Source organism: Gekko japonicus, unplaced genomic scaffold (genome assembly GCF_001447785.1).
Source record: "Gekko japonicus isolate JY-2015 unplaced genomic scaffold, Gekko_japonicus_V1.1 scaffold905, whole genome shotgun sequence".
Classification (NCBI taxonomy): domain Eukaryota; kingdom Metazoa; phylum Chordata; class Lepidosauria; order Squamata; family Gekkonidae; genus Gekko; species Gekko japonicus.
In genome coordinates this window covers 133,523-148,151 of record NW_015160239.1, presented here as the reverse complement: position 1 = coordinate 148,151, position 14,629 = coordinate 133,523, and the positions used below count along the sequence as shown (strand labels likewise).

The 14,629-nt window shown below is 45.6% G+C and overlaps 1 protein-coding gene across 3 annotated transcripts in view; it reads right to left on the bottom strand.

Moving 5' to 3' along the window:
- CD99L2 (CD99 molecule like 2) overlaps nt 1-14,629 on the bottom strand; it is an 89,027-nt gene that overhangs the window by 22,079 nt on the left and 52,319 nt on the right. For all 3 annotated transcript variants that reach the window (XM_015413149.1, XM_015413157.1, XM_015413163.1), the window contains exons 2-6: nt 10,833-10,889; nt 6,646-6,687; nt 5,398-5,490; nt 3,608-3,688; nt 2,020-2,112 (exon numbers count right to left, since the gene is read on the bottom strand). In XM_015413149.1, the coding sequence (XP_015268635.1) occupies nt 2,020-2,112; nt 3,608-3,688; nt 5,398-5,490; nt 6,646-6,687; nt 10,833-10,889 (366 nt within the window). The remainder of the gene's footprint in view (nt 1-2,019; nt 2,113-3,607; nt 3,689-5,397; nt 5,491-6,645; nt 6,688-10,832; nt 10,890-14,629) is intronic.

Here is a 14,629-nt window from a genome sequence, read left to right as displayed (position 1 = left end):
AGACTCCGTTTTGCTTTTATACAGACACTTCTCTGAAAACTGGATTCTGTATCTAGACCAGCATCCATTTGCTTTAGGCAGGAAATCCTGTGAACTGCTTGTAAGATCTATACATTTTACAAAATAGTCATTTTTAAAATTTAGCAAATTGCCTCATGCTAGATTTCCGGTGCCGCTGAATGACTTTTAGAAACAGCAGAAGGGCTTTCCGTTGAGGCTGACCTTGGGGGGGGGGTTCATGTTAAGTTGGGAGGGATGGGGAAGTCCCAATGAATTACATGAAGCCCTCTTTTCTTTTACTGACTCTTGCCTTTTCTCACCTGCCCCAATAGAATCATAGAATCACAGAGTTGGAAGGGGCCATACAGGCGATCTAGTCCAACCCGCTGCTCAATGCAGGATCAGCCTAGAGTGTTTGACAAGTGTTTGTCCAGCCGCTGCTTAAAGTCTGCTGGTGAGGGGGAGCTCACCACCTCCCTAGGCAGCTGATTCCACCGTTGCACAACTCTTACTGTAAAAAAGTTTTTCCTAAAGCCAGCCCGTACCTTCCCGCCCTTAATTTAAACCCAGTCTTGCGAGTCCTGCCCTCTGCTGCCAACAGGAACAGCTCCCTGCCCTCCTCTAAGAGACAGCCCTTCCAATACTTAATAGAATCATAGTAGTCATAGATTTCATTTTTCACCACTTCTACGTTTGCCTTACAAAAACGGCAGCATAAGATGCAGGCTTCACAGTATACTCCCAGGTGGTCGACACAGGGGCACAATGAGACTAAGAGGAGCGTCCTTCTTCCGTTTCACCTGGAGGCAAGAGGCTGCTTCATTCAGCCGCGCTCCCTGCCGTGCACAGAATGGGCCAGAAATAAGCAGAGTCATTTGGCTCTTCCCTTTCCAGAGATATCTCTACCTACAGCCCCATCACCTCAGGCAGGACAGGGATGTCTGATCTCCGGGAGCAAGCAGAAAGCGCCTCCAGGTGACAAGCTAGGGAAGCTCCCAAAGTTTTACGTTGCGGAGAATGTTACAAATTACTAGCCCAGGTACGTGTGGGTAAGTGGCCGGCGAAGGTCTCTTCAGACTAGCGACTTTTATGGGGTGTGCAAGATTGGGCTGGACTTGCAATGGAGTGGTTCCAGTCCGCTGGATTTCCAGATTGCCTTTTCTAGGGTTTCAATGTATTTCCTAATGTTTTTGAATAATTAAATGCTGATGGTAACTTCCTGTAGTTTTGAATACTCACAGCTGGTTTTACTGCTCCTATAACCACCTGGATGTTTGCAGCCAGACAAAAAACAGTCAGAAATGTGGTCTTTAAGATGGATCCCAGTAAGGCAAGGGGCATTCAGGGTGCACTTGGTCTTCCCCAGAAGGCATACGGCCTCCTTTCCAGGAGGGCCAGGTTTGTTTTCTAGCATAATTCCTCAAAAGCTTAAAGCAGCTTACAAATGAAGAGGCCTTATTCCGATAGAATGTACCCTTGTGGCCTTAATAGGATTGATACACCTTTTCATGTTTTGCTTGAATGCAATTTTTTGAGAATATAAGGGATTGTTATATTAAGCCACTAATTGATCAGTCATCCCCCTACACCCTGGAAATTCTGTCTCCTTTGCTTAGTGATAGGGATCCTAAGATCACTTTGGCAATAGCAAAATTCTTTTCAGTCCTTTTAGCCCTTGCATCCAAAAAACGAAGAACAAGAATATTCTGCTGCTCAAAATTTGTTAATCAATGAACTTCTGAGGGAATAAAAGGAAAGGAGTAGCTTACAAATGAAAAAAAAATTAAAATTAAAAATACATAAATTTCATCACAAAATAGATAAAAACGGTAAAATAAGCAGCAGAGCAAAATCAGTAGCTGAAATAGCAGAAATATACAATAAAAAAGTCCAACACAGGAGAATTTTCTAACTTTATCTACAAGTTGAGCAACCTAAGATAGTAAACTCCAAACCGGTGCTTGAAAAAGGATGAACGACTTTTCAAAAGCATAAACTGAGGTCAATTAATGAACGTACCTCCACCAGGATTGACAACTGGCGTCCCACCACCTTGCGCATCATTTTGGTCATCCAAGGCATCGCTTAAGTCAAAATCCAAGGAATCTTTGGCTGTAAAATAGCACACTGGTTACATGTGGGACTCTAACACTCAGGCAGGTATTTATCATCACTGAAGAATTTAAATTGAAATTGCCCGTGTTCTGTAACTTTAAATGATGCCACCTGTTAGAAAAGGAACTAGAAGGCTTCATCTTTTCATGCCACATGCTCGAAGACATTTCTGATTCATTCAGCCAGGTCCTTGCCTAACTGTGGTCAGTATAAACATCACTTTGCACAAAAGGTGTCTTTCATAGCCGAACAAATGCTGGAATATCATATAACTACCAAGAGAAGGCAGGGGGGGAATATGTTAGCTAGTCTCCCATTTCCTTTTGTGCAGAAAGTAACAAAACCATTTGGATTTAGCTCATCTTGTGACCTTTTGTGAGGGTATGTGCAGTGCAACACAAGAATCCTCGCCCATGTTACTCTGTTTAGTTTCTTAAAGCTTATAGGCATAAAGTTATTTGGGGCACACCACTGAAAGGAATATCAGACTTGTTAGGCTGCTTCCATAGACATTAAGCCGAAACTTGGTAGAAATGTAATCCAAAACACACTGATTGCTGGGAAAGTCTGAAAATGGAACACTGTGATGTCTCTCTTGAAATTCAACATCTGGACCTCTAGCGGATTTCCCTGATCTGTATTTCACAAATGTGAAATGAATCTACACTCTGAGCACATGAATTGTGGATGACCTTAAAATAGTAGTAATTATAAAGTTTCAGCTTTAGCATCAGGAGAAATAATTGATGCCTAGGGATCTGTGAAGGGCTGAAAGAAAATACTCATACTCAGGGCTATTTTTGGGCAGGAATGACACAGGAACGGAGTTCCGGCTGGCTCCCAAGTTGGCCACACCCAGCAGGAACTGATTAGCATAATAGGCCACACCCAACAGCAGGAACTCATTAGGATTGGCTACATTAGGGGTGTGTGGCCTAACATGCAAAGGAGTTCCTGCTCCAAAAAAACCCCTGGGTTTTGACAACAAACAAGGTAAACAGAATAAGAAGCAAAAGGTGGGTCTGGCTGGATGACCACACTTCTGGTAATATGGGGGTGCGGCCTAATATGCTAATTAGCTGTGCTGTCATGGGTGTGGCCTAATATGCTAATGAGTTCCTGCTGTTGGGTGTGGCCTATTATGCTAATGAGTTCCTGCTGGGCTTTTTCTACAAAAAAAGCCCTGCTCATACTAATGGCCCGTTGGTTACTATGCTATCACTTAAGATAAAACAGGAAGAATGACAGCACACCTACTGTTTCCTCTTTTGATGGGACACAATTTTATTCCTTAGATTTTCTCTGACAAAACCTTAAGAACACTGATGACTATGGATCTGCACGGGTTCTTGCTTTGCACCACTGTAAGTCTTCAAGCAGTACCAAAATAGGATCCTTAGAGAAGATAACATAATCACTTTTCTCCCCCACCCCACCCACCCCTGCTTTAACCATTTGATGCCTAACATGACCCCGCAAGGTTAGTACTCACCTGGGTGTTTTTTGGGGGGTGCCTTGGTCGTTTTCGGCTGCTTGGTGGTGGTGGTGTACTGTACATTCCAGCGGATATCGTCTGAAGTTAAGGCAACACAAGGAAGAATTACCCTTGAACCCAGAAGCCAGGATGCCAGACAAGGACAACTATAAAAGGTTTACAGCAATTCCAACGATTATGGGACACATGGAAAGGCCATAGGCTGTGTCACATCTGGACTGGCTTTTAAACCCCTTCCCTTCCCACACACACTACAGATCTGGAATCGATTCACACAGGATATGTCCATCCATCAAAGACAGCAACATGAAGTGATGGCTTGCGCATATGAAGCAGCCGCCAGAGATTGAGTACCAGAGGTGGAGCATCCATATTACACGAGATCTCTCACAAACATTTCACGGAGGAAATTGCCATGTTCAGCTGTGAGTGAGTCATCAAGTGATGTCCATTCAACATGCGAGTCAGGTTCAAGTGAGATTTTAACATGCGCACGTGCGCACACACACCAAGTTATTTAAGTATGCGTTCAAGTGAACGTAATGACTTAGCAACAGTGACCCACACGATGGTCGCCTTGAGACTGGACCACTGTAATGCTCTCTACATGGGGCTGCCCCTGTCCCAAATCCGGAAGCTGCAGCTAGTGCAGAATGCAGCAGGCAGGCTGCTGATGGGTATCCTCATGTGGGAGCACATCCAGCCAGTACTGAAAGCACTGCACTAGCTGCCAATACCATACTGGATTCGTTTCAAGGTGCTGGTTTTAACCTTTAAAGCCCTATATGGTCAGGGTCCTGCATACCTTTCCCCACATGTTCCCCAGAAAGCACTGCGTTCAGGGGCACATAATCCGATGGCCCTTCCAGGCCCCAGGGATGTCAGACTGGTGGCAACCAGGGCCAGGGCCTTCTCGGTGGCGGCTCCATTCTGGTGTAATGAGCTCCCAGAAGAAATCAGGGCCCTGCAGGATCTTTTACAGTTCCGCAGGGCCTGTAAGATGGAGCTCTTACAGCAGGCGTTTGACTAGGACCCGCTCCATACACCGAGGAGTGTCCCTGTGCCCTGGCTTTTCCCCCCTTTCCTTCCAGCCTGTGTCCTGGATCTTACCATCGTGTCCTCAGCCATGCCTGCCGTATAACAATGAGAACTAAGCTGATGTTGCTCTTATTACTTGATATGTTCCAGCGTTTTTATAGGTTTAAAATGATTGTTAATTTTAAGTTATTCATATGCTATTTTTTAACTGTATTTGTACTTTATGAATGTTGTACGCTGCCCTGAGCCCGCCTTGGCAAGGAGGGCGGGATAGAAATCAAATAAATAAAAAAATAAATATTTGGCCTCTATCATTTTATTGGTACTGAAACAGGGAGCAATCGCACAGAAGCAGCTAAACTAAGCCCCACAGGCCTCCAGGCCTGTGTCCTGAACACTAATAGCGTGTGGCTTCTTTTGTCTGTTTTTTGCCCACTGTACAATACAAAAGACATGTAAAACAATCTGTTTCTTACCTCGTACAACAGGACAGGACAAGCTGGAGCACTTACACAGTTTAAACATTAAAAACAGAGTAGGAAGCTTCTGGCTCACCTACACACAAAGGCCAAGGGAACTTAGGAACAAGAGGCAAAGCAAAGAGAAATCTCTGAGGAGAAGGAAATGGGGGAGGAAATGTTAAATAAAAGGAAATGTAGCAGGATCTCTTGGTCCTATCAAGGTTTCAAAGGGACAACTTAAATTTAGCTTCACCTGTTACAAAACACAGCAAGGAATAGAATCACTACCTGGTTTCTTCGGATAAGGGCCAGTGGTCACCTTTGCTGGCTTTGTCGTTGTCTCCAGAGGGTCATCAAAGTAGTCAGACAGGTCAAAACCACCTGTTCAGTGAGCATACACAAAAACATGCAGTGGAAGCACACAACTGCATTAGAAACATTTTCTCTATGGTCGTTCGCAAATGTGTGTCGATTTCTCTCTGAGCTCAGCTTGTGGTGTCCTATGTTATACCCCTCAGCAAAGATGCATTTGTCAATCTACCGTTTTCTTCTTCTTTAAAACCCCAATGGCTGTCACAAAATACAGTACATCCAGCATCCCATGAGAAACAAGGGCCAGACGCTCCAAAATGAAGAACACAAACGATATTTATATGAAGTCTGTGTCTGAGGGGGAGGGGCAGCAGAAGCCCTACAGCTGGATGGCAGAACACCAGCTCTGCATGCAGAAGGTCCCCCATTCAGCCCCAGGCGTCTCATGCTGAGGGCTCTCAGGCAGAAGGTGGGAGGGAAACCTTTCTCTCCCCAAGGCTTTGGAGAGCCGCTGCCATTATTAAGCTAGACAGACCAATGGTATGACAATATGAGGCAGATGCAGGTGGTGACAGCCAGTTTGATGTAGTGGTTAAGTGCACGGACTCTAATCTGGGAGAACCGGGTTTGATTCCCCACTCCTCCACTTGCACCTGGCTGGATGACCTTGGGCAAGCCATAGCTCTGATAAGAGCTGTTCTTGAAAAAGAGCAGTTTCTGTCAAGAGCTCCCTCAGCCCCACCTACCTCACAGGGTGTCTGTTGTGGGGAGGGGAAGGGGAAGGAGTTTGTAAGCCGCTCTGAGACACCTTTGGGTAGTGAAGGGCGGGGTATAAATCCAATCTCTTCTCTCTTCTTCTTCTTCTTTTCTCCCCTGTTATCCCATTGTTCAGTTTTTCACTCTACAGTAGAGTGTGTCAGTCAAATGGAGGAGTCCACCAAGGCCATGACGCTGCAGTGGTTGATGCGGCACCATCTGCACTGCAGTCGCTGTGGTACTACTGAGGGAGCCACGGGTCACTCAATTCATTGGCAGGATAAGCCATTGTCTGTGTGAGTGAGTGTGTGTGTGCGGGGGGTGATCGGTTTTGCTTCCTCCGGAATCCACCAGCCCCACTCCCAGAGTCACTCTCAAGTCGCCACCCTCTACCACCACACACAAGTGCTAAAAGATCCAAATGCCTGCATTATGGCACTGATAAAGGATAAATTTTAAACATCTCACCTGTTCCACTAGAAGAAGGCTTTTTGGGTGGCTTGTGAGTAGCTGGTAGAAGACAAAAAAGACAAAAAAAATGTAATTACATTTAACGAAAAAGCATGCTTTACTGAATCTTAAACTATGTTATAAGATACTGGACGGGGGGAAGGGGGGATGTTATGTTCCCCTGCAGGATGTGGTAGTAAGCACAGAACGAACTACCCAGACAATTTCAATTTTCATTTAAAAGAGAATAAAACAAGTCTCTTCTCCTCGTGCTGTCGACAGCATTGAAAGTCCTACATGCTGTGCTGGAAAGTACCCAGCAGCATCTGGCGGGCTGATTTCTGAAACAGCACGCTAAATTAAGTGTATACTTGGGCGAACCCTGTTTCCACATGGAGATGGTTCTCTGTGTACTTCTTGCAGAGGCAACAGAGCAGCCACACAGCAGTTTTTACCACACTTTCCTTGCATACGCCTTCCTCTATGGACACCATTCCCCCACCCCAACAAGAGGGATTTTAAAAGAAGAGAGGGGATTGCTAGATCACTGTAGTATTATAACGATGTGTTGCCACAGTCTACTTGCCCCAGCTTACTTTCTTTTTTTTAAATGCAAGTCTCCAGCCCTTTTTGTTGGAAGAAGGGATGAGCACAAACCTAAAAAATCCAGTTCAGTTCATGGTTTGGGGCGGACCCCGAAGTGAACCCCAAACCGAGTCAAAAGAACCGAGCTGGTCTGGTGAGTTTGGTTCCCACTTTCTCCCAGCTGCAGGGGAGGAATCACCCGGGAAGTGTTACATGGCTAGCAGCTATTTAACCTGTTTGTTTTATTTTCCCCCAGCGAAACCGATAGATTTAATGGCTCATACCCATTTAAACCTAACAGTGGGGCGTGTCTGCCCATCAACTGTTAGGCTGAAATGACCTAACAGCTCAGCTGCAGACCCCGCACTGCTCAGAAGTTACGTTTAAATGGCCCCAAAGAGCTGAACTGAATTGGACAAAAGTCCGGTAAATGCTCAGGGAAGGCGCCTTCCCTGAACATCGGTTCATGGGCTCCAAACCAGCTCAAGTTTGTGCTGAATTTTGGCTTGAGAGCCAGTTCATACTCAACCCTAGTTGCAAAGTACAAGGGAAAATAGGCAGCCTTTTTTCTTTTAAATGAGAGCTAGGAACATAGATTGGGCAACAGACTGTTCTTGCAGTGACCTATCACTTTCTTTTTGTTTTCTTTTTTTAAAGTCTGAAAAAGCCGTCTGGTGTGTGTGGGGAGCAACCTTGGGGCTCTGGCAAGGAAAACGCTTTGATTGAGATCTTCCCAAAAACACTGTACCAAATCAGGTTCAGGACTAATTGCAATAATGCAGAGAAAAACAGAAGTAGAATAAAAGGTGATATCATGTGGATGTGCCTGACAACAACGCTGCCATAAGGAAAACAGCCCTCGTTCACACATGCAGGAGAGAATGAGGTGGCAATGAGATTGCAGACATCTGAGGTCACACAATGGTTTGTATTGCTTCAGGCTGCAAGCTTGTGGATTATTGAGGATCCCACTTTGTAAAGCTCCCCTGTTAAGAATTCCCTGCAAAAAGAAAAACCGAAACAGCAAGCAAAGAAAGAAGGTGTGCTAGGTGTCTAATTGCATGGACGGTTTCACAGCCTGGAGCCCACATATCTGAAAGAGCCTCTCCTCACGAATATTCCTGTGCGCCATCCAGGAGTCATTTCCTGCAGGAGCGCACAGGAGCGGAGCTCTGGGAATAAAGAGCCCAGGGGGCGGGCACATGCAACAAGCCCCACCCCCTGCTCCCAGCAGCCCTCAGTCAGAGCAAGAAGCAGCCAGGTAAGTTGCAGAGCCCCGCCCCCAGTCCCCCGGTCCAAAACAGTCCAGTGGCACCTTTAAGACCAAGTTTTATTCAGATACAAGCTCTCCCTCCTCTGCGAGGACAGATCTGCATGTCCCCCCCCCCAATAGCTAGCAATCCAAAACAGTCCAGTGGAGCCTGAGCAGTGGGTGTTGCCTTCTGACACACTTCCAGTGATGTCAGGGGGCGTGGCATATGCAAATATGTTATGCTAATGAGTTATGCTAATGAGCTCCTGCACCTCTTTTTCTACGAAATGACCCCTGGCGCCATCTATGGTCTTCAGGCAGCCAAATGGCTGGCTGTTCTCCCACAAGGTGGCCCACCTGGCATCGACTAGAGTCTGGGCCTTTTCCATTCCATTTGACTCTGTGGAACAGGCACCCTCAAGAGGAGAGCCCCCTTCCACAGGATCGTAGGGAGGTGCTGCTTGTTTGCCCTGGGCTACAAACAGCAGGCTTCTTTTACTGGGGAAAGATGGTGTTTGGGGTTATTCTGGTTTTAGCTCGTAATGTTTTATTGTTTATTTTATTTATTTATAATTCAAATTTATGGACCACCCTAACCCTGTGTATACACAGCTCAGGGCAGTGAACAACAGAACGATAGAAACATTCACAAATAATAGAGCAATATAACTAATATATAAATAATAATGTTCTCAGACGGCGTTTAACATGTCAGATTCTAATTATGTCCCTGCCCCACAAGAAGATGGAAAAGAGGCACGAAGAGAAAGAAGAGGGAGGGGAGGAGAAGGAGGGAGAGAGTTCCAGTAAGGTGTTACCCATCAGTGTCCTCAACCAAAGGCCTGGTGGAACATCTCTGCCTTGCAAGCCCTGGGGGACGGCATCAGCCCTGTAGCCAGGAATTTTTTCAGAAGGGGGGCCAGGGCACCAGGGAGGGGGGTCATCGTTAAATTAAATTCAAATACATTTTAAATTAGTTTTAAAATTAAATTTGATTTTAAATTTAATTAAATTACTGGGTGATGCAGGTTTCCCAGCCCCGATGATGCCAGCGAAGCTTTTCTGGCCCCCGCAAGTAAGACAACGTGAGACAGGCCCCTTGCTCTGAAGACCATCCCACACATGCACTCTTGTGGCCGCCATCCCATGCAGGTTGCCTTGAGCAGGGGCTTGCTGGGAAGGAACCTGCAGGACTCACCCACTGGCCAGGAGACACCCTTCAGCCCCAGCGCACCGGAGAGGATGCCTTGGCCCAGAAGGCTGCCGCAGGTGAACGCTGTGCTGGTGGCACTCCCTGCTATGGGGCCACTAGCCTTGGAGACTTCCCGGACTGGGGAGGAGGGGGTTGTGTTGCCTTGTTGTTTCCTAGTCATGGAAACAGCAATGGAACTATCCTCCTCAGGGGCAGAAGGAAGGAAATTTTGCTTCAAGTCAGCACAGCTTCGAGCTGTGTTTTGAAGCAGCGTGGCTTAAACAAGATATTTAAATTAAAATTTAAACAAGAGAAGACTGGGTGGCGGTGTTGCAGATGTGATCGCCCCCCCCCCCCCCCCAGCTGGCTATGGCCCTTAACTGCATTAGCTCCCACTGAGCTCGGATGTTGTTCGGCAGAGAGTTCCATCAGATAGTAGCCAGGGCAGAAAAAGCCCTAGCTCTGGTTGAGGACAGCTGGACTTCCTTTGGGCTGGGGATCACTAGCAGATTGTTCTCTGCAGAGCATAAGGCTCTTCAGGGGACATACCAAAGGAGTCCCAAAAAGGCCAGAATTCTTTATGCTAAATATTGGGAATCAACGGAGATACCAACAAAGCGAGAATTTATAAAGAAAGTTTTGGAGGCAGCGGAATTAGATAAATTGACTTTATTGATAAAAGGTTTAACAGACTCTACATTCCAGAATACTTGGACACAGTTTTATAATTGTATGATAATCACATGTAGGCAAGTTTATAATGGTCCGACTATTCGTTTTATTAGAAAGTATATACTACTCGATTGAGATAGAGTGGATGGTTACTCAATATACAAGAATAGAGATTAAGGTGGATTAGGCATAAGCATAATGTTGTTAAAAAGAATGATAACCCCCATATATGTGTGTATGTATGTTTGTTTATATGTTTATTTTGTGTGTGTTTGTGTAAAACATGTGAAAAATTGCAATAAAATTCTGCCTTTCGGGGCAGTTTAAAAAAAAGAGAGAGAGAGAGAGAGAGAGAGAGAGAGAGACAGTCCCAAAAATACATAGATCCCTGACTGCTTAAGGCCTTAAAGGTCAATATTACTATAAAAACACCTAGATAGGCCCTAAGCCAATCAGCCGAGTCTATGACCAATTTGCTCTCCCTGGAAAAAAAGGCTGACTTACGTCGCTTTGTTGGCTGGTCTCTGAGTGCGTCTTCTAAACTGAAGTCATCAGCATATCCTAGAAACAAAGAATTAGCACAGGCTTTACACTGCTAGTAGATGGGAAGGGGTATGTTAAGACAATTTAAAATAGAAGACAACAGGATGTGCTCTCCCAGATTGCTTTGGCTTGTGACATTTTCAACACTGACCCCTTTCCCACTGGCTCAGCCGCTTTCTCGGAATCCTGTGACTGCCAAATTGCAGGGCAGGCGGCCGTTCAGCTTCCCATTTGTCTTTCTTAATGGATGTGGTATAAATACACCCGCTACGCTTGCATTTGTCAAGCAGAGCCTGCCGATTCATCTCCCTGGCTGTCACTCATCGGAGGATGCTCTCCAGATTATTATATGTTTGAAAAAAGCCCTGTAAAATATTGCCACAGCATTCTGACACAACAAAACAAAACACACACACACACACACGGGCACGCAAAGAAAAGGGAAGAAAAGAACAAAGCCACCCACCCAAACGCATCTTCTAGCAAACACACTCCCAGAACAGGGATAGTAATTTCATATTTGCAAGGGGGGGGGGGGAGAAAAGGCGGAAGGAAACTGCTACAGGCACAAATTCCTAGAATTGGGTTCCTCACAAATTTAAATGATCAAACGTCCTATTGAATAAACTGGATAACCAAATAGAAGGTATATTAGCAGTAAAAATCACTCTGCATCTTACATATTCCCCAGCCCATCCTACATTCACCCTGAACTACTAGCAGCTGTAATGGGAAAAGACTGGCTTTCAGCCTTCGTTTGGGTGTCCTGTGTTGTTGTTTTTCACCACTCCATGTTAATTACTGTTGACTTAAGATTCACTCTCAATGCGTTCATCCTGATAAATTCTGGATTGTACATCTGCGAGCAAACGGAGTAATTAATACCCTCTGGGTCCGCTAAGTAATACAGTGGCCATACAAGAACATTCAAATGGCTTTCCTCTGCTTCTGACTGCTAAATGGATTTAGCTGCAACCACCTGAGCTTCGGCATGTTTCATGAATAAATTTAAGGCTCGACTGACAAGGCCAGCAACAATAGGAGATGGCACCAGGCCACCGGGAAGGAAGGATCAGCATTTCAATGGACAGTGAAATGTGGAAGGTGCAGAGAAATGCCCCCAAATTTCTACACATCCTGCCCACAAGGAACAGCAATGCATTCAGCTCCAATTCTGGTGATTTACACAATGCATCCTGTTCCATCTGGGATCTCGACTGAAGAACAAAAGATCAATTTCTGTTCCAGCTGAAGGGTTTCAAAGTTATTTTTATAGTTTTATTTCACATATCCCCCCCTTCTTCCGCTGGAAGCTGAGAGCAGCTGGAATGAGACTTGCCTCCCATCCATGCGCTGAGCAGGCTGATATCTTGCTTAGCTCAATGGCTATATAAGCAGCACAATGGTTGTATCAGGTGTCCTGAAAACTGCTCTCTCAACTGCACGCTTGTTCAAAGGTAGCATGCACTTCTGAATCCTAAGGAGATAGCCGTCTGGGTTTCTTGCCTTCAAGCATGCCTGACAAGTGTGTAAGCAAAGAAGCTTGGCCCAGAATAAGACACCCCTACTTGAGCCACTTGGAGCTGTGGTGGCTCAAGTGGTTAAGACGCTGAACTGCAGGCTGTGGAAGGTTCAGCAGTTCGCGACCCGGGTGCCGTGTTCAGCAGTTCGAGACCCGGGTGCCGCATGATGGAGTGAGCTCCCATCTCTAGTTCCAGCTCCTGCCAAACTAGCAGTTCGAAAGCAAGAAATTGCAAGTAGATAAATAGGTACCACTTCGGTGGGAAGGTAACAGCGTTCTGTGCGCCTCGGTGTTTAGTCATGCCGGCCACATGACCACGGAAACGTCTTCGGACAGCGCTGGCTCTTCGGCTTTGAAACGGAGATGGGCACCGCAACCCTAGAGTCGGATTCGACTGGCTTTCGAGCAAGGGAAACCTTTACCTTTACTTGAGCCACTAATAGACCTCAGAACCCAGGCGGGGGGAACTGTGACTATGGGGAGAGGGAAGCTTCTGACGAAGAGTGGTAGGCACTGAAAAGGTTATGCGTATGAGGGCCTGCCCCTTCTTCAGCGCAAATCCTGTCTGACACACTGCACACCAGCAGCAAACACGCATTTCAGAATCTAAAGTCTGCCACTGAGCATCCTGTGCTATCATTAAATTAGGCTGAGAGATAACCAGGCTGCCCAGGACTTCTCTGTCGAATTCCAGCCCTGCCCGCTATTCCCCACTGGCCCGCCACTGCCATCAAACACAGGACACAGAATGGGACAGATACCAAAAAAGGAGCAAATTCCTCTTCTTGGGAATGCAAAACAAACATCCGTCTATTGTACCTCTCCTAATCCTAGGATCAATAAATCTTGCAGAAGGGAAGGACACAGAAGCAGAACTAAATCTATATTTGTATTCAAGGAATGGCTTCTTACTTTTCCTCTCTTATCTTACTATGATTAAATAAGTATTAAGGAAACTGATTCATTACACTCCAAAGTGGTGCAATTAATAGCATTGCTTTTAACCAAGAATAATGCAGCTGTTGCCATGACCCACTGGAGAGAGAATTAAAACTGTACCATCAAAGAGGTGCATGAAAACTAATAGGAGATTTTTGGCTCCTTACAGTGCGAAGGCAGGGTTTTTTAGAATTACGCAAGAGAATACTATACTGCAAAGAGCCTCCTACTCTGAAGCATCTGTCCTCTGTACAGGACTGGCTGCTGTCATAAGAATTTGCCCAGCAGTTAGGATCATTTCCTGATGGATTGTTCCACGTGCATCAGTGGTAAGATGGGCGATCACTAGAGACAGGGCCTGCTCTGTTGTGGCACCTTGCTTCCTGTCTAACCATTTTCATCCTATCACTCAGGGCAGCTTACTTGTTTTTCCCTCTGCCATTTTGTTTTTACAACAACCTTGTGAGATAGATTAGACTGGGAGAAGATGACTGGACCAAGGTCAGTCAAGCCTGGGTGGAAAATTGAAACCTGATCTGCCTGAGCTGAACCAGTAACAGCTAGACTATGTTGGCTCTCCCTATGGCTGTTCATCCAGGGCCAACTTTCTTGAGCTTCATGCAAATGGGCAAAGCCCATTTCATTTTCCTGGCTATCTGCACATTGCTAGTTTTGATTCCCCCACGCCACCCACCCCGTTCCAGTCCTCTGACTCTCTCTTGTTTTACAGTTTTATGCTACAATTTGGAATAACATTTTCTGCTGTGGCTCCCTGTGCTCTTTGGTTTTGTCTCTCTTTAAACCCAAGACCATTTTATTGTCAATGCAATTCAGAATGCAGCTCCTATTATAAGGTATGTACCATTCCTATATTATATTTGGTTCTGTTATATTTTTAATTATTGAAAGTGGTCTTGGCAGTTTTGAAGCTGACAGAGTGGGAGAAAGGTATTTTACAGTAAATGAACAGATAATAATCAAACACTGGAAAATAAAACTGCCTCACATTTTTACACCTCACATACAATGCAGGGGCAACCAACAAGTGCTCCAACTGTATCAACTCCATAAGCATCACTGAGTCTGTCAGGAAGATGGAGAACAAGTCAAGTTCCAATCTGTGGGCATGTTGTCATCGCTTCATTTTTCTGTCTGGAAATCCCCACCCCCACCCTTTCTAAAAATACATACATACCCCCAAGTCAGATGAAAATAGCCATTCCACAAAAAGTGACTTTACCCAAGTTTCAGAGTTGCACTGGCAAGAGGGCGACTAACAAATGAATACAAAGCCCCC